Source organism: Coregonus clupeaformis, unplaced genomic scaffold (genome assembly GCF_020615455.1).
Source record: "Coregonus clupeaformis isolate EN_2021a unplaced genomic scaffold, ASM2061545v1 scaf0794, whole genome shotgun sequence".
Taxonomy (NCBI): domain Eukaryota; kingdom Metazoa; phylum Chordata; class Actinopteri; order Salmoniformes; family Salmonidae; genus Coregonus; species Coregonus clupeaformis.
In genome coordinates, this window is record NW_025534249.1 from 105,494 (window position 1) to 130,724 (window position 25,231).

The following is a 25,231-nucleotide window of genomic DNA, read 5'->3' on the forward strand; positions in this document are numbered from 1 at the left end:
CTCGGGTAGAAGAGTACACTAGGATGTCGTCAATGTATACTACCACACCCTGCCCATGCATGTCCCGGAAAATCTCGTCAACAAAGGATTGGAAGACTGAAGGAGCATTCATTAACCCGTATGGCATGACGAGATACTCGTAATGACCCGAGGTGGTGCTAAATGCTGTTTTCCATTCATCCCCCTCCCTAATGCGCACCAGATTGTACGCGCTCCTGAGATCCAACTTTGTGAAGAACCCGCTCCGCGTAATGACTCCGTCATAGTCGCAATCAGAGGAAGAGGGTAACTGTACTTAACCGTGATCTGATTGAGACTACGGTAATCAATACACGGGCGCAAAACCCCGTCCTTCTTCTTCACAAAGAAGAAACTCGAGGAAACCGGGGAAGTGGAGGACCGGATGTATCCCTGTGCCAAGGACTCGGCTATGTAAGTCTCCATAGCCACTGTCTCTTCTTGAGACAGGGGATACACACGGCTCTGCGGAAGTGCCGCTCCTGTTTGGAGATCTATCGCACAATCCCCCTGTCTATGAGGTGGTAGCTGTGTTGCCCTAGTTTTGCTGAACACAAGTGCTAAATCCTCATTTTCAGGGGGAATGTGCATTGCGGGCACTTGGTTCGGACTCTCCACCGAGGTCGCCCCTAAGGAAACACCTAGACATTTCCCTACACACTGGGCAGACCACTCCATAAGAGCCCTCTGTTGCCACGCAATGGTAGGATCATGGGCGCTTAACCAGGGAAGCCCCAGCACCACGGGATACGCAGGAGAGTCGATCAGATAAAACTGAATGATCTCCTCATGACCCCCTGCGTCGTCATCTTAAGTGGTGCTGTGACTTCTCTGATCAACCCCGACCCCAGCGGCCGGCTGTCTAGGGCATGAACAGGGAAAGGGACTTCTACCGGCCGAAGGGGAATTCCTAGCCTATAACAAAATTCACGATCAACAAAATTCCCAGCTGCGCCTGAATCTACTAGCGCCTTATGCTGGGAATGAGGTGCCACCTGTGGAAACCTCACAGGTATACTCATGTGACCAACAGAGAGCTCTGGGTAAGTGGGGCGCCTACTCACCTGAAATGACTCCCCGGTGCGTGACCTGTTGTCCCCTCTCCCAGGAGACCCTCCCCAGCACCTAGCCGCAGTGTGTCCTCCACGGCCACAGTTGGTGCAGGGGACGGCCCCCCTCGGGTTCTCTCTCCTCCTCTCCCTAGCGCCCAGCACCCCGTGCTCCATGGGAATCGGCTCGGAGGTGCTGGAGGGTGGAATGGACGACCCCCACTCGGGACGTCCGCGGGTAGCCAGCAGGGTGTCGAGACGGATGGAAATGTCCACCAACTGGTCGAAGGATAGGTTGGTGTCCCTGCAGGCCAGCTCACGATGAACGTCCTCTCGTAGGCTACACCGGTAATGGTCGATGAGGGCCCTCTCATTCCACCCCGCATCCGCCGCTAGAGTCCGGAACTCCGGGGCGAACTCCTGTGCACTCCTCTTCCCCTGTCGGAGGTGGAACAGACGCTCCCCCGCCGCCTTCCCCTCAGGTGGATGATCGAACACAGCCCTGAAGCGGCGGGAGAACTCCGCATAGGTGATGGTAGCGGCGTCTATTCCCCTCCATTCGGCGTTGGCCCACTCCAACGCCTTGCCGGATAGACAGGAGATGAGGGCGGAGACGCTCTCGTATCCCGAGGGCACCGGGTGTATGGTGGCCAGGTATAGTTCCACCTGCAGGAGGAACCCCTGACACCCGGCTGCAGAACCATCATATGCCCTCGGGAGCGAGAGCCGAATGACACTGGGTTCCGGTGCTGGGAGAGGAGGACTGGCCGATGGTGATGGTAAGGTGTGCGAAGGCGTGGGCACCTCTCCCGTAACCAACCGGCTAGAGTGTTGGACACCTCGTTAATGGCGGCCCCAAGTTGCCGGATCATGGTGTCTTGGTCGCTGATCCGATCCTCCAGCGACTTGGGTGCCGCCGCTGCTCCTGCTGACTCCATAATGGTGTGTTGTTCTGTCAAGGGCTGATGTAAGTGTGGTGTGGAAGTCAGGCGCAGGACACCGAAGCTTAGTCCAACAAAGTTTACTAGTTAACCACTAGGCAAAAATACAATTAACGGCCTCAAAACACACAGAGGCGAGCGATTACGCAAACTGTGCGTAAACTCCAAAACAACTGTCGTATATGATGAATGGTGGCAATTATTGCTGTCAACAAAAGGAGTCGGCTCATACTGAACATTGATCATAAGGTTTATTCAGACCACAAGCTTCAGCATGAGTTTACAGACACGCGTGGTCCGGAGAGCAGTGTCGTTCAATTCTAATGTCTGCTCTGTCCTATCTTCTTCGTGTACCCACAGTGACCCCACAGTGACCCCACAGTGACCGTACGTACATACCCCAACCAGAAGCCATGGATTACAGGCAACATCCGCACTGAGCTAAAGGGTAGAGCTGCCGCTTTCAAGGAACGGGACTCTAACCCGGAAGCTTATAAGAAATCCCGCTATGACCTCCGACGAACCATCAAACAGGCAAAGAGTCAATACAGGTCTAAGATTGAATCATACTACACTGGCTCTGACGCTCGTCGGATGTGGCAGGGCTTGAAAACTATTACAGACTACAAAGGGAAGCACAGCCGCGAGCTGCCCAGTGACACAAGCCTACCAGACGAGCTAAACCACTTCTATGCTCGCTTCGAGGCAAGCAACACTGAAGCATGCATGAGAGCACCAGCTGTTCCGGACGACTATGTGATCACGCTCTCCGTAGCCGATGTGAGTAAGACTTTTAAGCAAGTCAACATTCACAAGGCCGCTGGGCCAGACGGATTACCAGGGCGTGTACTCCGAGCATGTGCTGACCAACTGGCAAGTGTCTTCACTGACATTTTCAACATGTCCCTGACCGAGTCTGTAATACCAACATGTTTCAAGCAGACCACCATAGTCCCCGTGCCCAAGAACTCTAAGATAACCTGCCTAAATGACTACCGACCCGTGGCACTGACGTCTGTAGCCATGAAGTGCTTTGAAAGACTGGTCATGGCTCACATCAACAGCATAATCCCAGAAACCCTAGACCCACTCCAATTTGCATACCGCCCCAACAGATCCACAGATGATGCAATCTCTATCGCACTCCACACTGCCCTTTCCCACCTGGACAAGAGGAACACCTACGTGAGAATGCTATTCATTGACTACAGCTCAGCATTCAACACCATAGTGCCCTCTAAGCTCATCACTAAGCTAAGGATCCTGGGACTAAACACCTCCCTCTGCAACTGGATCCTGGACTTCCTGACGGGCCGCCCCCAGGTGGTAAGGGTAGGTAACAACACATCTGCCACACTGATCCTCAACACGGGGGCCCCTCAGGGGTGCGTGCTCAGTCCCCTCCTGTACTCCTGTTCACCCATGACTGCATGGCCAGGCACGACTCCAACACCATCATTAAGTTTGCCGACGACACAACAGTGGTAGGCCTGATCACCGACAACGATGAGACAGCCTATAGGGAGGAGGTCAGAGATCTGGCCGTGTGGTGCCAGGACAACAACCTCTCCCTCAACGTGACCAAGACAAAGGAGATGATTGTGGACTACAGGAAAAAAAAAGAGGACTGAGCACGCCCCCATTCTCATCGACGGGGCTGTAGTGGAACAGGTTGAGAGCTTCAAGTTCCTTGGTGTCCACATCACCAACGAACTATCATGGTCCAAGCACACCAAGACAGTCGTGAAGAGGGCACGACAAAGCCTATTCCCCCTCAGGAGACTAAAAAGATTTGGCATGGGTCCTCAGATCCTCAAAAAAATTCTACAGCTGCACCATCGAGAGCATCCTGACTGGTTGCATCACCGCCTGGTATGGCAACTGCTTGGCCTCTGACCGCAAGGCACTACAGAGGGTAGTGCGTACGGCCCAGTACATCACTGGGGCAAAGCTCCCTGCCATCCAAGACCTCTATACCAGGCGGTGTCAGAGGAAGGCCCTCAAAATTGTCAAAGACTCCAGCCACCCTAGTCATAGACTGTTCTCTCTGCTACCGCACGGCAAGCGGTACCGGAGTGCCAAGTCTAGGTCCAAAAGACTTCTCAACAGCTTCTACCCACAAGCCATAAGACTCCTGAACAGCTAATCATGGCTACCCGGACTATTTGCACTGCCCCCCACCCCATCCTTTTTACGCTGCTGCTACTCTGTTAAGTATTTATGCATAGTCACTTTAACTCTACCCACATGTACATATTACCTCAACTACCTCAACTAGCCGGTGCCCCCGCACATTGACTCTGCACCGTTACCCCCCTGTATATATAGCCTCCCTACTGTCACTTTATTTTACTTCTGCTCTTTGTTTTTCTCAACACTTTTTTTTGTTGTTGTTTTATTCTTACTTTTTTTGTTTAAAATAAACGCACTGTTGGTTAAGGGCTGTAAGTAAGCATTTCACTGTAATGTCTGCACTTGTTGTATTCGGCGCATGTGACCAATAAAATTTGATTTGATTTGATTTGATTTGATACCCCTATTTATAACCAATGCAACAAGATGGGCTCCCTCTGCTGGCCAGTTTACAATACACTTCCTGTCTATTATATGTTACCTTATACTAAATATTGCCTTTTGATACTAACATAACCAACATTCCATTTCGTCATGAAAAACATTTAACAAAGGCATAATCTTCAGATACGATATTCCCCCTTTCGAGACGAAATAAACGTCTCGAAAACAAACAGAATAAGATTATGACTATTAACCATTTATCTCCTTGAGTATCTTTAACATTAAACCAAACACATTCTCCTCTAGAGTGTAAATACCTTCCTATGAAATACCTGTTTATGAAGTGTGAATACATTACTATGACATATGAAGAAATCTCTATGGAGTGTAAGAGCGAAAAACTGTCCAGCAGCCATCCATCCATATCAATCAAGACAGTAAAATTCTCTCACGGTCCCTCTGCCCCAGGCAACCACCGTCGGTACTCCAGATAACCTCATTAACCATGTAAATGCATTTGAAACTATGATGTAATTAAATACACATGTAAACAAAATCCTATCCATAAATATCCATTGTACGGCTGGTCAACCCATCGAATCGTACAATGAATCTCTTCCTTCCTAGACCTTCTCTGTCCCTAAACATTCACCGAAATAAACAAAAGCATCTAAGATCCTCATCTGCATTCAATAACATCAAACATCATTCTACTAAAATCAATACCTAAGAATATGACACAATTATGTATTACACATCAAATATGTCTATATTTCATTGCAGACACTGGAATGTAGTCCACTACACTTCATCTCCTCCGTATTCTCCTCCTCCAATCTCGACTTCCACTGCATCGTTGATGATGGAATCAGCCACACCCTCCTTGTTTCATCTCCTCCAGTCATATTGTCCCTTCATATTGTCTTTGTTTGAGTCACATGTTCCCCCAAATGCTTCTGGAATGAAAAGAAACGACCAAACAGTATCCTTTGCAAAACAACATTTTCAAATTAAACCTCCACATCAATTTAAAAGAATATAAAAATGACATATCAATGATGCATGAATCACATTATCCATTCCCCCCTTTATTCATAAAATCATTCTAAAATCATATTAAAATCAGCCTACAAAATGTTTTCTTTGACACAATAAACATAAAATGATCAAATAATCAAAAAGGATATTTATCCATCAGTTCCACTTGTCAATCTTTATCCAGATCAGGAACAGTCAACACCGGCATCTGAGTGTTGTCTCCAGGCACCACTTCTCCAACCTATCTCAATCTCATAACTTTATCAAAAGTCAGTACAAACATCACACAGTGTTATCAAAGCTGAAACTAAAATCTGACCCATCACTGCCCCTACTGGCCTAACTGATCTTGCAACCAAATCTTATCAGATCTCTCAAATGTTACACCATATCATGGAAGAGGTCCCCCCTTCTCCCGTAGACTCATTCTCCAATGGTAGGCTTGAAGACTATGACATGTAGCCATGTCACCCTTTTAACCCTAGATTTAGCTGTGTTCGGTGCTAACTCTCTTTTAATGGTAAAAGCCTCATATGGAAGCTTCAATGTTGACATGTAACCAAATCCTGTCCATCCCTAATGTAAGAATATAGATGCTTTATCACCCCCAAACCCCTAAATATCTCTAAAATTCCCAATAGTCACATTGTCAGTCAAAAGCTAATCATTTAACCATCAAAGTCCTGCTTTTCTACTACCTGGTACATAAAAATTACATTATATTTGTCATCTCTAACCTTATGTTCATGCTTATCCAAAGTTATCATATAGCATCCCAATATGATATTCCCATAAACATACCCTTTACCTCATATGTTTTATTAGAACAACAATAACTTTTAGCCCTCAATGTTTCACCTGAATACTTCAGGTTTCCATTGTTACCTGACCTTACTTTCCATCTAACAATTCCCATAGGGTAATCCCTTTACCCAAGAACACTTAAACCCTACTGGTCTGACAACTACATTATTTTATCTGTCAATGACTGTTGCCGATACCACAGTCATGACAAAGCATAACCCTGACCCAGACCCGCTAGAGGCTGCGCAACCGTCCAACACGTCTTGGGCTGGCATCCCCAACAGACATCAACCCTCAAGATTCCTCACTGATTCTTACAGAATGAGTTAATCTATCTCTAATTTTCACAACAGAGGAACGAGCAGCACTGATCAGATGCCCCCCCCCTCTGTCATCAAAATCAAAAGACCTCATCCTGCAGCTTCCATGATGAATCTCTCTTCTCCATTTCAGATTAATCTATATTGCTCTCTACTACTATCTGCTCTGCTTTTTTAACCCTATTCGTCGTAACCTAAACCCCTGAGTCTCTCTTGCTGCCTCCTTTAATTTCAGAAAAGTTGTTGTCATCCTTCCTACATTTGCTATTACCATCGTATCATTAATCCCTTCCCAAAGTTACCATTAACGTTGTTGATTTAGTTGATGAATTAAAACCCTTAATTCCCTCTAGTGGGAAACTACCAACATCCTATTCGATTATTCCCTGTTGGAGTGACTACTGTAATAAACTTATCCTTAACTCCCTCTGTGACTGTAGAAAGTTTTACAGACTTCAAATCTTCCATTATAAGCATCACCTTATAAATTACATAGCCCTTTAACCCATAATTCTTAACCGGAACAAATTTCTATGCTTTCACTAGATAAGTACACATATTCTCCCTGATCTTTATCTGTAACCTTACACAAAATAATCCCTTATTTGACTAAGTGCAACAGCTTCTACTTCTGATCCTGCTAACAATACTTATTCTCCCTAATTATCTCTCTCTCTCTGTGAAAGAAACGTCATCATCCTAAATGGCATATTATTATTATTATTATCCTAACTCTAATAACAGTATTTTCCCCCTATAATTGATGCTGGACCCTTATAATCAAATGCGCTATATTTATGGCTTTAATAACTATCAATGTTGAAAGAGTTAAATTACTTCTCACTGTTGTTTTAATAGACTCACGTGGTGATGTCATTATTGTTACTACCTCATCCCAAAGCTCTGAACTCTTTACTTGTACTTCCATCCATCACCATTAGTGTCACTTTTTCCCCCTTTCAGTTCTACCTCTAAACTTTAAACCTTTTGATTATAACAAAAAGTACCCACAATTACCTTGATCTTCCTATTCTAAAGTGTCATTCATTACTGTTCTCTCTCTCTCTTACTACTAACTTTGAAACTTAGCTTACTGTCTCAGAGTTCCTTCACCCCTAGTTCTCCTAACTTATTTTAATCTAATCTTTTCTCTCATAACATTTAAAACCTTTTCCCACTGATCTATTGACAAAATCTCTTACCACCAAATTTTTAGAATATGTGATTGGGAAAGTTCCCCACCTGCTTCTGACTCATTACACACAGACTTGGCAAAACCGACTAAACACCTTTTAGCCTAACCTCAAATCTCTTAGTGTAAGAATATAACCCAAAATAACAGTCACCCCTATTAAGGTTTTTTCCCAGACAGATTGTCTAACAGGCAATCTACTACATTATCATCCTTCCTATGATATTATCTTTTAAGCAAATGATTCCCAAAAACCCTACTTCTTAAAATATTCTACCAGACAGTCAGTCATTTAGTGTGCCTCTGATTGAACCCTTCAATTTAAACCATGCATCTCTTCCCACAATATCCTTGATATATTGTCCTAATATTAGTATGTCTATTGTAATTCCTATTTGACTTCTATAGCAGAGCTCAATTGATTCCCGAAGAGTAAACTGTTTTACTACTTCAAATCCCTATCCTAACCTAATTAGTTTATTTTACAGAGTGATATGTTTAACCTCCTTAGGCTGAACCCAGATAAGTTTTTCCCCTATTCACTATCACTTCTAATGGTCGGGTTGTTTTTACTTCAATTGTTGGCTATTTTCTCTTCTTCTCTAATCGATGCTATCAGCTGATACCCCCCTTCTGGATATTCTAGACACTCTAGAATATTTAGTGTTCACCTGGAGAACAGGTGATCTTGAATTGCCCCTGTATCTTCCTTAAAAATGTTCTCTTGTTTCCTCCTGACTTGTTGCTGTGGATAAGGAACATCTGGTACCCCCCTTTGGCTGGTACAATTGCATTTGATATTGTTCAGTTGAAGCTGTGACAGTGATTGTTGATTTGGTTCACTCTGATTCTTCATACTTTTCTTCTTCTCCACCACCAGTTATAAGTTGTATTTGATTGAGTTTTCTTCGTCCAGTTCTTCTCGTTGTGGACCTATCAGTATTCTTCAACAGGTTATCTTCTAAGTTCTGTTCTTGAAATATCATCTTCCATCATCTTCTTACTTTTCTTCTGTGCCAGTCCTTGTAGGACAAACTCCTCTTGAAAATAAAGCACCTTTAATCTCCAAATCTTCATCACTTTCTTCATCAGAACTCGAATCTCTTGTCTCCTTCTTCGTTCAACTTTCATCAGAGATCAAGTCTCCAGTATCCTTCTTTCCTCTCTTGCCACTTCCTTCTGATCACAGAGTCACCTCCACCCATGGCCTCTCATCAATCACTCTCCTCTTCATCCTCCTCATCTCCTTAAGTTCCCAGACATCCCGGTTTTCCTTCCGTCTTCTGGATTCATCTTCATCGTTGTTTCTGCTCGTATTCGTCTTCATCTCTGATGCCATAATCACCCTGCTGGATGATGTCTTTCTGCTGAATCCGTATGTGAGAAAGGTGTACTAACTTCTGCCATTAGTCTCTCCTAACACTACTCTAACCCTACTTTGATTACTTTGATTAAAAAATGACTATTTTAATCAATTTTCCCTATATCAAGCCCTTTTTAAATTCCTTTATTGTGAACTATCCTATTTTAGACTATATAAGTTATATAGGCTTCCCCCCTGTAATTCTTAATATAACCTAAACAAATCCATTAACCATCCTGAATAATTAAACCCAATTTTATTCCTATGTCACCAATTTATCCATTAGTGTTGAGTATATTACCACAACCCATCAAATGCAAGTAAATGCAAGTTAGTCATCTTCAGACTAAAATACCCATAAACAAAGCCTTCTAACCTTACAACCCTTCAATACTCCAATTCCCATAACCCCTTGCTCTATTAGCTCTAATTATCATAAATTTACAGAAGACTCCTCAATCCATCCTGGATTCCCAACACATCTGTAATTAAACCCCAGTGATGCACATAGCCTCCAAAATGCAATTTTTAATGAAATAGTATTTGCCAAGTCTATGTAAAATCGTCATAACATCACATATCCTGTTAGGGAAAGATTTTGTAACCATAATCAGTACCAAAACCTTTTTGACTTGATCCTCTGCCACGTGACGTGATCACTTCCTGTATCTCCTCGCTCCCCCTCTCTCCTGTCTCTCATGACAAGGGACAAAGACACAAGAACAGCTTTTAGTAGTTCATGCCATCACTGAGTATTTCCAACCATTCAAAATTCATTCGTTCTACATTATTCACTCTAAGACTAAACTCAGAACTAATTATAGATCGCCCAAAAACATTTTGCTTTTAATCCGTCATTTAATTATTTAATTCAATCTATTATAATCCATTATCCTATATTTAATTTATAAATTCAATAGGCTACAAAACAAGTTTCATCTTTAACCAATCGCAGTTTAAACTAGAATCATCGTGTTAAAATCTCTTTATGCGTATTTGTTCCGTCGTCTGTGTTCCTCTGTCTCCCCCTGCAGTTTAACCAATGTGTTGTTTTACAGAATTCCACGCATGCGCAAATATCATTTTAAAATTAAACGCATCCCCATACATTTACTACATAGATCGCTCCAAACCATTTCATTTAATTTTAATCGTCTTATTTTAATTAATTATACTCCGTCAACATATATTTGATCTATAAATGTACTACATCTCGCCAAATAGTTTAACGTTCACATAACAGTTACTTTAACGATTTTAAAAGAGTCGTGTTCACCTCTCTTCTCGATAGCTCTTAAACCCCTAAAAGAAACCCCAAACATAGGACCTTACGCCCCCATTTTGTTTCTTCGACCGCATGTCGTAGATTTAGTGCCGTAAACCAAAACGTGTCCTAATCTCGTGTCATAAACTCCAACTCCCACGTTTGGTACTGTAGTGTCGCAAAATTAAACGCATGCGCAAATATCATTCCTCAATACAATTTCACCGTGAAAGGAAGATTCTCTACTCTCTCTCTCCAAACAGAATACCAGTCCAGCTGTAATTCCCCATTTCCCCCTTATAGTCAAACAACATTTAACAGCGCTCACAAAACATATAACCTGACTTACAAACACATAAACAAGTTTAAGAGACTTTCACCCGTCGCAACGGAATCTCTAAGGATACGTTAGCATGTAGCACACAACACAATTAGCCTGTAGCATTAGCATTTAGCTTAGCCTAAGATACACTATAGCATGATTCCCACTTTAGCCTTACAAAGATTAGCCTGAGCAACGATGTACCACGTGGCCCAAAACAATGAAGAATAAGCTGTAGCCTCTAGCTAACTGCGGTATACTACACAAATCAATATCCTGCACCGTGGCCCAATCATTGTCCATGATTATCAATAATATCTCCTTCTAACTTTGTGTTGCCGTAAGTTCTGGATAATCATAGAGAGGTTACCCCAAGCATTATAGTTCGTCAACCATACGATGAGTATATAACATACATATAATTCATCCAGCTTAATAATTCCCAGAATTAACCTTCCACCACATAACGCGTTGAAAGGATTTTATGGCCCATTCCTAAAGAACCGCCTCGATTCGAGGGCTTTTCCAGATCCCCCGGTGCCCTAATTATGCAGACATCTCCCAACATATTCTCTACCAATCCATTTGTACAATCCATTGTTGTAAACAGCGTTTACACATCAACCAAATTTAGACTATTTTCGTTCAGACTCCCAGTTAACAGCCATAACGCCACCCGAAACACGGTCGTAAGGGTACACTCCTCCAGTGTACATAAGCAGTAACAAAACCAACAACTTAGCTGTGTCTAGTCGGGTCATGACTCCAGACCAAAGTCAGCCTGAGTTAGCTTGATGACTCCAAATGCAGCAAAGAAGGATTGCATCATCCCTCCTGGCAAGCTCGCCATTCTGTCGTATATGATGAATGGTGGCAATTATTGCTGTCAACAAAAGGAGTCGGCTCATACTGAACATTGATCATAAGGTTTATTCAGACCACAAGCTTCAGCATGAGTTTACAGACACGCGTGGTCCGGAGAGCAGTGTCGTTCAATTCTAATGTCTGCTCTGTCCTATCTTCTTCGTGTACCCCTATTTATAACCAATGCAACAAGATGGGCTCCCTCTGCTGGCCAGTTTACAATACACTTCCTGTCTATTATATGTTACCTTATACTAAATATTGCCTTTTGATACTAACATAACCAACATTCCATTTCGTCATGAAAAACATTTAACAAAGGCATAATCTTCAGATACGATACAACAAACAGAGCAAACACGCAGCACTAACTGACATGCGAAAAACAACACACAACCTAACCAATACAAAACAGGCAACTTATAGAACACATAATCAGACACAAACGGACACAGGTGCAATAGACAGACAAAAGCAATCAAACATAGAAACTGTCACGCCCTGGCTCGGGGGACTCTCGTATGTTGAGCCAGGGTGTTAGTTTCTATGTTTTGTGTTGTAGGTTGTGGGTCTAGTTTGCTATTTTCTATGTTGGCCTGAGTGACTCCCAATCAGAGGCAACGAGTGTCAGCTGTCAGCTGGTTGTCTCTGATTGGGAGCCATATTTAAACAGTCGGTTTTTCATTCGTGTTTGTGGGATTTTGTTTCTGGTCTGTTTATGGTAAACCGTGAACTGTCACGTATCGTTTGTTGTTTTGATCGTGTCTCATAATAAATAGTATGTTTGCCTGCAACGCTGCGCCTTGGTCCTCCTCTATTCCCTACGACGAGCGTGACAGAAACATTCAACGGTGGCAGCTAGTACTCCGGGGACGACGAACGCCGAAGCCTGCCCGAACAAGGAGGAGGAGCAGCCTCGGCAGAATCCGTGACAATGGCCTAGTCAAAGCCCAGACCTCAATCCAATTGAGAATCTGTGGTATGACTTAAAGATTGCTGTACACCAGCGGAACCCTTCCAACTTGAAGGAGCTGGAGCAGTTTTTCCTTGAAGAATGGGCAAAAATCCCAGTGGCTAGATGTGCCAAGCTTATAGAGACATACCCCAAGAGACTTGCAGCTGTAATTGCTGCAAAAGGTGGCACTACAAAGTATTGACTTTGGGGGGGGGGGGGTGAATAGTTATGCACGCTCAAGTTTTCATTTTTTTGGTCTTATTTCTTGTTTGTTTCACCCCAAAAAATATTTTGCATCTTCAAAGTGGTAGGCATGTTGTGTAAATCAAATGATACAAACCCCCCAACAAATCAATTTTAATTCCAGGTTGTAAGGCAACAAAATAGGAAAAATGCCAAGGGGGTGAATACTTTCGCAAGCCACTGTACTCTGGTCTTGGCACGTGCGCTCTAGTCAACAACTGGTAGATAAAGTTGGTAGGCTTTGCAGATAGGCTATTCTATGATGAGATTATTATGGAATATTTGTATTTGTCAAACGGCAGTCAAGCATCAATCGTCATGTCACCAGAATCAGACCCTCGATATTTATTGGAAAGGAGCATCAAGATCACCGTTTACTTTCACCATTCTGTGAAGTTCATCATAACTTATTTCATCTGTAGTCTAATAAACGACATGTTTTCCAAGTCGTAGTGGGAGGACCACACACCATATCATCACATGACTCCAAGTTTACTTTGATATGATGGTTATTATATCAATATTTTTGCATAAAGGTGTTTCCACCGCCATTTCTCGCAAAAAGATGTCGAACGAACAAATTATCTGTCTGCATTTATAAAATGGTTCCGAAACTTCCTGTTTCTGTCACAGCTGTCATTATTTTTTTTTTATATGGTATGACTTTACTCCAGTGCTTGATTTGGGCAGGAGCTCACCGGAGCTGAGTACTGGCATCTTACATTTTCTACTGCTTGAACTCATGTTCTTCTTATAGAATATTAGCTCAAAAGTATTGTGGAGCTACTGCACCTAAATATAAACAGTACCGGCACCCAAAATGAGTACCGGAACGTATATCAAGCCAAGTCAAGCACTGCTTTACTGGCATAAAAACTGTAGATGGAAACGTGGTTATTCATGACGTACTTTTCCCCCCAGTCTGATTAAGTGTCTGGTCTTGTCCACTCTGTTCTAACGCGTTTGGAAAATACTCAGCTTTATATTGATATAATTCTCATGTGGCTCATGGAATAGAAGGCATTTTTATAATGTCAGTTAAGTTTATTGCAACAAATGGATAGGAATGATTAAAATGGTACACGGAAACTCAAGAGCTGTAGGCTACTGTGAGTTGATGTTCATATCAAGAGCCAATGACTAAGTGCCTTTAACCAGTATATTCCAAACTCTTTGATTCAACTATAGGGTTAAAGTTAATCAACAATATATAATAGTGTTAGTAAAAATAGCATAAAAGAAAATTAAGAACAAAATTCTATACATGGTGTGTGTGTGTGTCTGTATGTGTGCGTGTGTGCGTGTGTGTGTCAGGTGGGTACAGTCTGATCTGGTGTGTGTGCCTGTGTGTATGCCTGTGCATGTGTGGACAGCCAGGGGTGTGTGAGAAGCTCGGAGGCAGAGAGGCGGAGGGTGGGGTTAGAATGCAGGGCTGAGCGTATCAGACAGCGAGCCTGCGAGGTTAGTACAGCCCCCTCTTGGGTTAGTCCAGCCCCAACAGGGTAGCAGCCCAATAGCAACACGTGGAGCATCACTCCCAGATACCAGACATCTGTAGCCGGAGCACAGACCCACAAACTGCCAGAGACATCCCCATGTCCTGGGCTGCAATTCGGGGAGAGGTTTCCTTCCTGCATTATGACTGCATCATCCAAGCTTTCCAGCATCAACAGGGTCCTGACACACACACACACACACAAACAAAAACGTCGCCCGACCAAAAATAATTAAACTCAGTCGGGATCTCAACTAGAATACACAAGATGTAGAATACACAAGATGCAATTTCGAAATTTAGCAAATTTGGTTGTGCGTCAGCAGTTTTGCTCTTATGTCAGTAACTCAATTAGCCATGTCAGCAAACCATTTTTGTCATTTAGCAGACGCTCTTATCCAGAGCGACTTACAGCTAGTGAGTGCATACATTATTTTTTAATACTGGCCCCCTGTGGGAATCAAACCCACAACCCTGGCATTGCAAACACCATGCTCTACCAACTAAGCTACATCCCTGCTGGCCATTCCCTCCCCTACCCTGGGCCAATTGTGCGCCGCCCCATGGGTCTCCCGTTTGCGGCCGGCTACAACAGAGCCTGGATTCAAACCAGGATCTCTAGTGGCACAGCTAGCACTGCGATGCAGTGCCTTAGACCACTGCGCCACTCGGGAGATCCGAGTAATAAACTTGTATTAATCATGGCCGAATACAGGCACGCAGGGCACGTGCCCAGGTTCCCTGACCTCCAGGGGGCCCCCATTAATTTAGTAAGTAACTCAGATATCATTAACATGGCATAAATCATGGCAAAATGAGTAGAATTGCAAGAAATTAGCTTTAAAACTACAATGTCTCTCCACTCCATGGCGAAATGGGTAGAATTGCAGGAAATTAGCTGAAAAACTACAATGTTTTTCTCTGCCCCATGGCAAAATGCGTAGAATTGCAGGACATGTACTTTAAAGGCCCAGTGCAGTGAAAAATTTGATTTTCCTGTATTTTATATATATTTCCACACTATGAGGTTGGAATAATATTGTGAAATTGTGAAAATTGACAATGCCCTTGTAAGAGCTGTTGGAAAAGACCGCCTGAAATTTCAGCCTGTTTTGGTGGGATGGAGTTTTGGCCTGCCTGGTGACATCAACAGGCGATAAATTAGTTAATAGACCAATAAGAAAGAGAGTTCCAAACCTCTATGCCAATAACAGCTAGTTTTCAGTTTTCTCCTCCCAACTCAGACCACTCCCAGACAGTCCTAGCAAAATTCTTGCTTGAGAAATTGCTCTTTGCTAAGAAGCTATTTTTGTTTCTTTTTGACCATTTAAATTTAAAACAATAACAGTAAGGTACTTCAATGTTACCCAGAAATGATTTGATATTGAGATAAAATTGTCTGCATTGGACCTTTAAAACTTTTCTCTCCCCAGCTGTCAAAAGGGGGGCCACTAAAATGTTTTACCTAGTTGTAAGTTGGACGGGCCCCCAACTAGGGTCCTTTAAAGGCTAGGACCGGCCCTGCACACACACCTCTCCTTGTTCTTGAAGACAAATTTGTTCAGCTTGAGGTCTCTGAGCACTAGTCCATTGTCATGGCAATGTGCCACAGCCGACACCAGCTGGCGGAACAGGTATCTGGCTGTGTCCTCTGGTAGCCGCCGGCACTGGGCCTGGAGCATCACCCCCAGGTTCCCGTAGGAACGTGGGAAGAACAGGTAGGCATGGGCGTCCCCGACAACCACATCACGCATCTCGATTATATTGGGGTGGGGGGGCAGGCAGTAGTACGAACACAGAACCTCCCGGTACCGAGAGACAGGAAGCACCTAGAACACAGGAATACTGTTGAGAAGTCATAAATATTCTACAATAGCCTACATTATAGGTGGAACAACTGGAATTCAGGAATACTTTTGGGGCCCTACGAAACCAACAATACAAGATCTGCATTATGGTGTTACTGTGTTAGCACAGCCTAGATACAAACACATGCCTACTGTACATGAGTGTCCTGTTTCTGTTGAGCATGTTGGCACTGCACCAGTACCCCCTGTATATAGCCTCGTTATTGTTATTTGATTGTGTTACTTTTTATTATTTTTTACTTTAGTTTATTTGATAAATGTTTTCTTAACTCTTTCTTGAACTGCATTGTTAGTTAAGGGCTTGTAAGTAAGCATTGCTACACCTGATGTATTCGACGCATGTCACAAATAAAGTTTGATTTGATTTGAGTAAGGAGACAAGGAGAGAGGAGACTAGAAGATGGCGCCAACGATTGAGATGGAAAAGAGATGAGAGGAGTTGATGGAGCACCATCATGTTTTCAAAAATAAATATTGTATATATTTGTTTTAATCCACAGACCTTGCACACCAGCTCCTCTCCGCTGTGAGCATTCGCAGCTCTGAGTACGTTCTCCTGCAGCGGATCATACAACAGGTAGTTCCCCACGTTGCGGGACCGAAGGGGAGGGCGGGAGACACCTACCGGTTGGCTGCGTGATACCAAAGGAGCGCTCGAGATACTGTCCGACAGAGAGTTTGAGGGGTCTGGTGACTGACTGATGCTCTCAGGTGATCCTGAGACTACCTGCATGTCCATGTGATAAAATAATCTAAAAGTAGGCTATATGAAATATATAACGCCAAATATCTTCCGTGATTAATGGACAGGGTAGACAAAATAACAAACAACCAGAAACTAACTGCCAATAGAACGTTGCTGATAACAAATAACGCGGTTTTCTAAAAACAACATCGGAATGTCTGAAAAAATGACGAAGCTTCTGCTGTTTCATTGACAAAATGAGATTATACAGACTGAAGAGAATGTTTTGTTTGTAGTCCTACCGTCTGACAAATGTGCATACAATTTGGAAAATCAGTGTTAGATATCGTTATTTGATTTCACGAAAATTCCCATAATTTTAAATTGATTAAATATTTTATTTGAATTGATTTTGATTATAGAAAGATACAATATTCTCCCCTCTCGCTCTCTTTCACACACGCACGCAGGCACACACACGGCAGCAAATGCAAGTTTGTTGAAGTTTATTTTTTTGTAAATTTTTGCACATCATCATATCATACAAACGTGTGATAATTAATGAACATAGAGATATGTGTGATAACCTATAGTTTGATTGCACACAACACACACATCATTACCGTGGCAACATGCTGAGGAATACACACACAGCACAAAAGCACAACACAGCAACACACACTACATTACAGACACTTCCCATAATATTTGGCCTTAACCCTTAACCTCTGACCCTTAACACTTGTGTAGATCTGAGAGGATTGGATATGTGTGTGCTTATACCTATCCAATCTTTTCAGATCATAAGTGTCTAGGGGTGGAAGAAGTATCTAAGGGGACCATAGAAATAGAATAAATAGAACAGGCTTGGAACTTCTAACCCTGGCAATTTGACTGGTAAACTCATGGGTACACTCGCAATAGCTGCCTGGTATTGTGATGCAATCATTTCCATGGTAATGTAGAATGTTCATTCAAATAATGTTAACTGAGGTGGCTCATATTTTTTGTAATGTAAGTTGAGTTGAATCAACACACTTCCTGCTTTTACTTCCTACTTTGCTCCAATGGGTACACTCGCATTGGCTGCCAATCCACCCATTATGCCATAATGGACTTGAATGGGGACACCTTTTCTATTCATTCTATTTCTATGGAGGGGATGTGTCTATGGTGTAGTGAAGAAGTGTACATGGGTTAAGGGAAGTGTGTTGAGGCTAGGGGGAGTGTCTAGGGGTTAGGGGAGAAGTGTGTAGGGAGTAGTGATGTGATATGTGGGGTTAGGGGCAAGAGGAGCGGACACTAAAGGGTTCAAACATAGAGGACTTCGATATAACAAGAATCATTAACACACCGTTATATTACCACGATACAGTCCCATAGAGCTAGTGTTCATCCCCAAACACACACACACACACACACACACACACACACACACACACACACACACACACACACACACACACACACACACAAACAACGACAACCAGCACTGGCACATATATAATGGCTTCAATGTGATACATTGTGTGCGTGCGCACGACACACACACACTCCACCTTTACACACACTATCTGTACAGCCCTACACTTTAAAACATGAACGTTCATGGTCCAAACAAGGGAAGACATTCAGTGGAGAGGTTAGGAAGGTTAAGTGTGACATGCACTGTAAAAAGCTTACTGTTTCAACTTAAAAACATGAGTGTAAGTGTACCCCACTGACCTAAAATATAAAGTTGTATGAAGTTGTCTACTATAATGTATCTAATAGGAGTTCCCTGGTTTTGTCAACTCAACTTGATAAGTTGACGTAACATTACATCAGCTGGGTAACTCCTATTTTTAAGTTGAAACAGCTAACGTTTTTGACAGGAGTGTGTGGAGAGGTATGGTAAGACATGATGGACTACAGGAGTCATGGACTTATTTACACTGAACACATCGAACGCATAGAGACCCGTCTCCCTTCACACCACTGCCCTAACCCTATATCTCTCCCTCCATCCCTTTCACCCTCATCTCTCCTTCCGTCTCTGTCCATCCTCTCTCCCCTCCTCTCTCTATCTTTTTCTCTATCCCTCCCTCCCTCTTGTATCCCCCCCAACCCACCCCTCTATCTCTCTTTATTTGAGATCTCCAGCATCTCCCTGGATGGTCTTCTTAATACGGAGCAGCATGGTGGTGAGCCATTGGTCCAGACGAGAGATGGAGTCAAACTCTTTAACAGCTTCAGTAAACGCCTCACAGTTCTGCTCCTCATGGGCATCCAGCAACTTCTACAGAGAGACAGAGAGGGGGAGATGGGTGTGGGCTCGTGAAGAAGGAAGCTATGCTGAAGTGAAGCAGCGTGAAGTCTGTTACACACACGCACACACAAAGGCGCTCATCGTGTCTACCTTCAGCAGCTTGCACTCTCTGGAGTCTGCGAAAGCAGGAAACATCTCCTCATACTTCTCTATGGCCAGCTATAAAATACACAAACACACACACTTGTAATCACTAATAATTGACAGGTGCTCCCTCGGTTCAGTTGGAATAATATGAAGAATATGTGTCTACTCTGTGTGTCTTGCTTCAAAACAAGAGACCTACTACCACTAATAATAATGATAATAATAATAATAATAATAATACCTTTGCGTTGAGTTCATCCACTATGAAGTGGCAGAGGGAGGCTTTAAAGAAGTACTCTTTGGCATTATACTTCAGCAAGGGGTTGTCCATGGTATTGGTGGCCACCTGACACACACACACACCATTACATCACTTTGACATCCCTCAGAGAGAGCCGATTACATTTCAGGGTTTTAAAATGCAGGCAAAACACACACAAACACACCTGCTCGTAGATCTCAATGGCTTTCGGATACTGCTCCAGCTGAGCGCTGTAGTGGCCCACCTTCAGCAGACACTTGTTAGCAGAACTGACAGAGAGAGGAGAGAGACAGCGAGAGACAGAAGGAACAGCACAGGTCCCAGTATAGAGCCCTGGAGAACCCCTCATGACAACTCCCCCTGAACCCTAATCTATATGATAAAAAGTACTAGAGTAGTATAATACAATAGCATTTGAGTACAGTACAGTAGTAGTAGAGGGTAGCATAACTGAATAGTATAGTATTCATTTATACTAAACAACACAGGAGACTCACCTGTTTGACTCCTCCCCTTTATAATAATCGGCTGCCTGCTCATAGTGGGCAATCGCCTGGGCAACAGGAGACACACACATAAAGTATTGTTCATAAGGAGTTGTGTGTCTGTGTGTGTGTGTGTGTGTGTGCACGCGCGCGTTTGTGTGTGTGTTCCGTACCTTCTCTATGTCCACCAGCTCAGACTCATACACCTCTGCAATGGTGATGTGATGTTTGGCTGCGATAGTAAACCTACCCTGTAATACACATGTGGATCGTTAGGACAGAGATGGAGAATAACATGTCGATTGCAACAACACTGATACAGAATCACTAGAATATACATACTGTATCAGCCTTCATATCGGGCGGTCTCATTCGATGATGGCTAGAAAACATAGCCCCCCTTACACACAGTACATGCACAATTGCACATAGAAACGGGTGAAGCAGGTTCAAGATGAGAGTGGTATGGTTAGAGGTCACAGGTTAGGGATTAGAGGTCAGGGCTCAAGGGTTGGACTAGGCTTACCATGTCAGTGTAAATATCGATGGCTGCATTTAGACAGTTGATAGCCTCTACAAGAAAGAGGGGGAAAGGGAGGAGTGAAATAGGGGAGAGAGAAAGAGAAAAGGGGGCAGGGATATAGATGAAGGGAGCAGAGTAAGATAGGTTAGGTTTTCCCACCAGAGAGGGCAAGAGAGAGAGAACACAGACAGAAGCATACTTGACCTACTATTAGCGACTAATATCAAAGGGGAGGGTCCCAGATGTCAGGGAGGCTTTGCCCTCTAGTCTAGTCTAGTGAGTGGGTGTGGGTGCATGTTCCTACCCTGAGGGTCAGCCTTCTTGTAAGCATTCCCTGCGTCGACGAAGCTGGTGGCTGAGTCCAGTTTGTTCTGCAGCTGCATGTGGAGCCGGGCCCCCTGGCAGAACGCATTACCAGCAGCTACACACACACACAAATATAATTATAATGTCTATTGTATGTGTGTGTGTGTGTGTGTGTGTGTGTGTGTGTGTGTGTGTGTGTGTGACCCACCGGTCCAGTTCTTGGCCATTTTGAACATGTTGGCTGCTCTGGCGTACATCTCACATGCATCTTCTACTTTGTGGTGACTCCCCCTGAAATACACACACACACACACACACACACACACACACACACACACACACACACACGGTTAAAAACATTGGCAGGTATATGAGCTATAGACCTGGACACCGTCAGAATATGTGTGTTTGTGTTTACTGGGTCTCATTCAGGAGGATGCAAACTGATCATTGTCTACTAAAGAAAATATAGACATCTCATGAATAGAGCTGGCTTACTCTACATGTCAGAGAGCCATGTCTGTTCTACAGAATAGGCCTATATGGAAGTCCAGAGAGGACATACTGTATGAATACAAAAATATTATCTTGTTATCTCAAGATCACAACTTATTTATCTCATTATCACTACATAACAAAAAAGTTGTTTTGTCAAGATCACAAGATAATTTTCTCATGATCAAGTCATAACAAAAGTTGTTTTGTTGAGATCACGAGATAATCAAAAGTACCACGCATCATCCATTCATTTGTTCAGATGCACGATAACCAACTCATCAAGGAGCCCTGTGCTGCATTGATCGCAATGTGCTCGTGGGCCATTTAAGCCCTGAACGATGCCTGACAGGTAGTCTACCAGGCTGCATGCCGCCCCCAAGACCACAGCCAATCGCATGCAAGTAACAACGCAGCTAATTTGGCTAGTCTTATGAGCTAGCTAGTTAGCCAGGTAGTCTTGTTATCTATGCTGGTTGTTAGCTTCCATAACTGTTATATAATTATAAGGGACTATGGTCATGTTTTGTGCATAATATTTACATTTACAGTGGGCAAGCTCCATTCCTGACAGGCTGATCAGATAACATTCCAGCCTCAAAGGCTGATAAATCAGGATGCTGCCTTGTAGGCTGTTTCATAGGTAAGGCTCCTTGCAGGCAGATTAGCTGTCAAAGTTCTTTATAGGCAGATGCATATCTGATTCGGGGGGTGAGCTCTATTCCTAGCAGGCTGATCAGATTCAATAGCAGCTTCAGAGGCTGATGTCAGGATGCTGCCTTGTAGGCTGTTTCATAGGTAAAGCTCCTTGCAGGCAGATTAGCTGTCAGCGCTTTATAGGCTGATGCATAGAATCCAGAGTGAGTGTGCTCTATTCCTGGCAGGCTGATCAGATTCAATAGCAGCCTCAGAGGCTGATAAATCAGGATACTGCCTTGAAGGCTTTTTCATATGTAAGGCTCCTTGTAGACTGCCTACAGGCAGTATCCTGACTTATTAGCCTCTGAGGATGCTATTGAACCTGATCAGCCTGCTAGGAATAGAGTGCACCCACTCTTGATCATATACATAACGCACTGAATGATAATCTGCCTACAAGAAGCTTTACCTATGAAAGCCTACAAGGCAGAATCCTGACTTATTAGCCTGTGAGGTTGCTCTTGAATCTGATCAGCCTGTCAGGAATGGAGATCACCCACTCTGTAAATTGAAATAACATTAAGTGTCCCTTACAATTATACACATATCAGTTATGCAAGCTAACAACCAACACAGATAACAAGCTAGCTAGCAAGCTAGCTAACAAGACTACCTAGCTAGCTAGCTAGCTAGCTCGCTCGCTCACGAGACTAGCCAAGTTGGCTGCGTTATTGCTTGCATGTGATTGACTGTGGTCCTGGGGGTGGAACACACAGCCTGGGGGACAGTGCTGCCTGTCAGACATCATTCAGGGCTTAAATGCCCCATGTGCTTTTAGCTCAAGGCAAGGAACATTTAGCTTGCTTACATTCTAACTTAGAAACTGATAATAAGCTGCAAACACAAACGAAAGCATGATGTTAGCATGAAATGTACCATCCCTTAGTGTAGCAATCAATAAAAACGTATGCTCTGATCCACCATGAGCTCTGCTGCCTCAGACATACTGTCAATCCATCATCAATACGCCCACACTCCTATTTATAGAGTTTATCTTGTGATCTCGACAAAACAACTTTTGTTATGTCGTGATCATGAGATACACTACATGACCAAAAGTATGTGGACACCTGCTCGTCGAACATCTCATTCCAAAATCATGGGCATTAATATGGAGTTGGTCCCCCCTTTGCTGCTATAACAGCCTCCACTCTTCTGGGAAGGCGTTCCACTAGATGTTGGAACATTGCTGTGGGGACTTGCTTCCATTCAGCCACAAGAGTATTAGTGAGGTCAGCACTGATGTTGGGCGATAGGCCTGACTAGCAGTCGGCATTCCAATTCATCCCAAAGGTGTTCAATGGGGTTGAGTTCAGGGCTCTGTGCAGGCCAGTCAAGTTCTTCCACACCGATCTCAACAAACCATTTCTGTATGAACCTCGCTTTGTGCATTGGGGCATTGTCATGCTGAAACAGGAAAGGCCCTCTCCAAACTGTTGCCACAAATTTGGAAGCACAGAATCGTCTAGAATGTCATTGTATGATGTAGCGTTAAGATTTCCCTTCTCTGGAACTATGAGGCCTAGCCCGAACCATGAAAAACAGCCCCAGACCATTAATCCTCCTCCATCAAACTTTACAGTTGGCACTATGTATTCAAGCAGGTAGCGTTCTCCTGGTATCCACCAAACCCAGATTCATCCGTCGGACTGCCAGATGGTGAAGCGTGATTCATCACTCCAGAGAACGCGTTTCCACTGCTCCAGAGTCCAATGGCAGTGAGCTTTACACCACTCCAGCCGACGCTTGGCATTGCGCATGGTGATCTTAGGCTTGTATGCGGCTGCTCGGCCATGGAAACCCATTTCATGAAGCTCCCGACGAACAGTTATTGTGCTGACGTTGCTTCCAGAGGCAGTTTGGAACTCGGTAGTGAGTGTTGCAACCGAGGACAGGCGATTTTTACGTGATATGCGCTTCAGCACTCGGCGGTCCAGTTCTGTGAGCTTGTGAGGCCTACCATTTCACGGCTGAGCCGTTGTTGCTCCTAGACGTTTCCACTTCACAATAACAGCACTTACAGTTGACTGGGGCAGCTCTACCAGGGAAGGAATTTGACAAACTGACTTGTTGGAAAGGTGGCATCCTATGACGGTGCCACGTTCAAAGTCACTGAGCTCTACAGTTGACTGGGCCATTCTACTGCAAATGTTTATCTATGGAGATTGCATGTCTGTGTGCTCGATTTTATACACCTGTCAGCAACGGGTGTGGCTGAAATAGCCGAATCCACTAATTTTAAAGGGGTGTTCATATACTTTTGGTGATGTAGTGTAAATAAGTTGTGATCTCGACATAACAAAGGAATGAATATATTTATTCATACAGTATGTCCTTTCTGGACTTCCGTACCTATATAATAGGCCACTACCCTTTAATACGCGGTCCTACTGTCATCTGTAATGAGCAACGATATCTTGGTGGTTAAACAGTACATGTTGACCATTTGCTGTCAGATGACCGGAACACTGCAGATCTTCTCCCCAAGGCAGAGGCCTGACTGCTACAAACAGGCCCGACATTCTCCCCCTCACTACTGTATAATTATACTTTTAAACCATTTACATTAATGTAGGCCTAACCATCACACAGCTACATCACCAATACACTCGCTATTTTTTGGTGTACAATGTCATGCAAAGCATCGACCCTTCCCCCCGCCGTGATGAAGTACTGAAATTAGCGCTCGTTTACTGACTTGGTACAAGAAAACCAGTGCATCTCATCTCACCCGAACATACCCCCCAGGAACGAGCCGGAGGATTTGACCTTCTTGTCGGCTTCAGCCATCAACTGCATCGCCTCCTTCTCTTTCCCGGAGGTATCCATCGCTGATTGGGCTGTGTGTGTGTCGTCGACAAGGTAAAAACAAATATTCCGGAGAATCCGTTTTGCTGAGATGGTGCTGATGAGAGAGAATCTTCCTTGGTTGTATGACTATTTATTCTGATTTCCTCAGACAGTCTTGGTGCGTTACCTCCACCTAGCGAGCTGGAGAAAATTGCAAGTTGAAATCCAGTACGATTTTTTAACGTACGAATCATACTGCATTTATATTTTCTGCTAGCTTCTATAACAAGTGTGTTGTATAGATATTCATACAAGACTTAAAACAAAACTATGATTGG

At 43.6% G+C, this 25,231-nt stretch overlaps 2 protein-coding genes across 3 annotated transcripts; both read right to left on the bottom strand.

Annotated features, from left to right (window-relative positions):
- Positions 1-13,938: 13,938 nt before the first annotated feature.
- On the bottom strand, positions 13,939-17,096 carry LOC121559877 (tribbles homolog 2). Its single transcript, XM_041872946.1, has 3 exons — positions 16,756-17,096; positions 15,919-16,214; positions 13,939-14,567 (listed from the first exon to the last, which is right to left on the bottom strand). The coding sequence occupies exons 1-3, from the start codon at positions 16,990-16,992 to the stop codon at positions 14,201-14,203; spliced, it is 900 nt and encodes a 299-aa protein (XP_041728880.1). The 5' UTR covers positions 16,993-17,096; the 3' UTR covers positions 13,939-14,200.
- A 1,930-nt stretch (positions 17,097-19,026) lies between these two features.
- LOC121559878 (beta-soluble NSF attachment protein) lies at positions 19,027-25,048 on the bottom strand. 2 transcript variants are annotated; one of them, XM_041872947.2, is made up of 10 exons: positions 24,835-25,048; positions 21,118-21,200; positions 20,908-21,024; positions 20,607-20,653; positions 20,254-20,331; positions 20,093-20,148; positions 19,780-19,864; positions 19,575-19,679; positions 19,337-19,405; positions 19,028-19,216 (listed from the first exon to the last, which is right to left on the bottom strand). In XM_041872947.2, exons 1-10 carry the CDS (start codon positions 24,930-24,932, stop codon positions 19,064-19,066), a joined length of 891 nt encoding a protein of 296 aa, XP_041728881.2. In that variant the 5' UTR covers positions 24,933-25,048; the 3' UTR covers positions 19,028-19,063. The 2 variants fall into 2 exon arrangements, with proteins under 2 accessions (XP_041728883.1, XP_041728881.2); XM_041872949.2 differs by lacking the exons at positions 20,607-20,653; positions 21,118-21,200; positions 24,835-25,048 and having other exon boundaries at positions 19,027-19,216; positions 20,908-21,015.
- Positions 25,049-25,231: the final 183 nt, after the last annotated feature.

Bases quoted from the DNA above. Each gene is read 5' to 3' on its own strand.
- LOC121559877 (XM_041872946.1), bottom strand. From the start codon at position 16,992: ATGGACATGCAGGTAGTCTCAGGATCACCTGAGAGCATCAGTCAGTCA. The intron at 16,215-16,755 runs GTCTGTGGATTA...CCTGTGTTCTAG, and splicing joins GAGAGGAGCTGGTGTGCAAG to GTGCTTCCTGTCTCTCGGTA. The intron at 14,568-15,918 runs GTGTGTGTGCAG...TGTGTGTGTCAG, and splicing joins GTCTTCAAGAACAAGGAGAG to GACCCTGTTGATGCTGGAAA.
- LOC121559878 (XM_041872947.2), bottom strand. From the start codon at position 24,932: ATGGATACCTCCGGGAAAGAGAAGGAGGCGATGCAGTTGATGGCTGAA. The intron at 21,201-24,834 runs GTGAGATGAGAT...TGTGTATTTCAG, and splicing joins TTCCTGGGGGGTATGTTCGG to GGGGAGTCACCACAAAGTAG. The intron at 20,654-20,907 runs GTAGGAACATGC...TCTTTCTTGTAG, and splicing joins CAAGAAGGCTGACCCTCAGG to AGGCTATCAACTGTCTAAAT.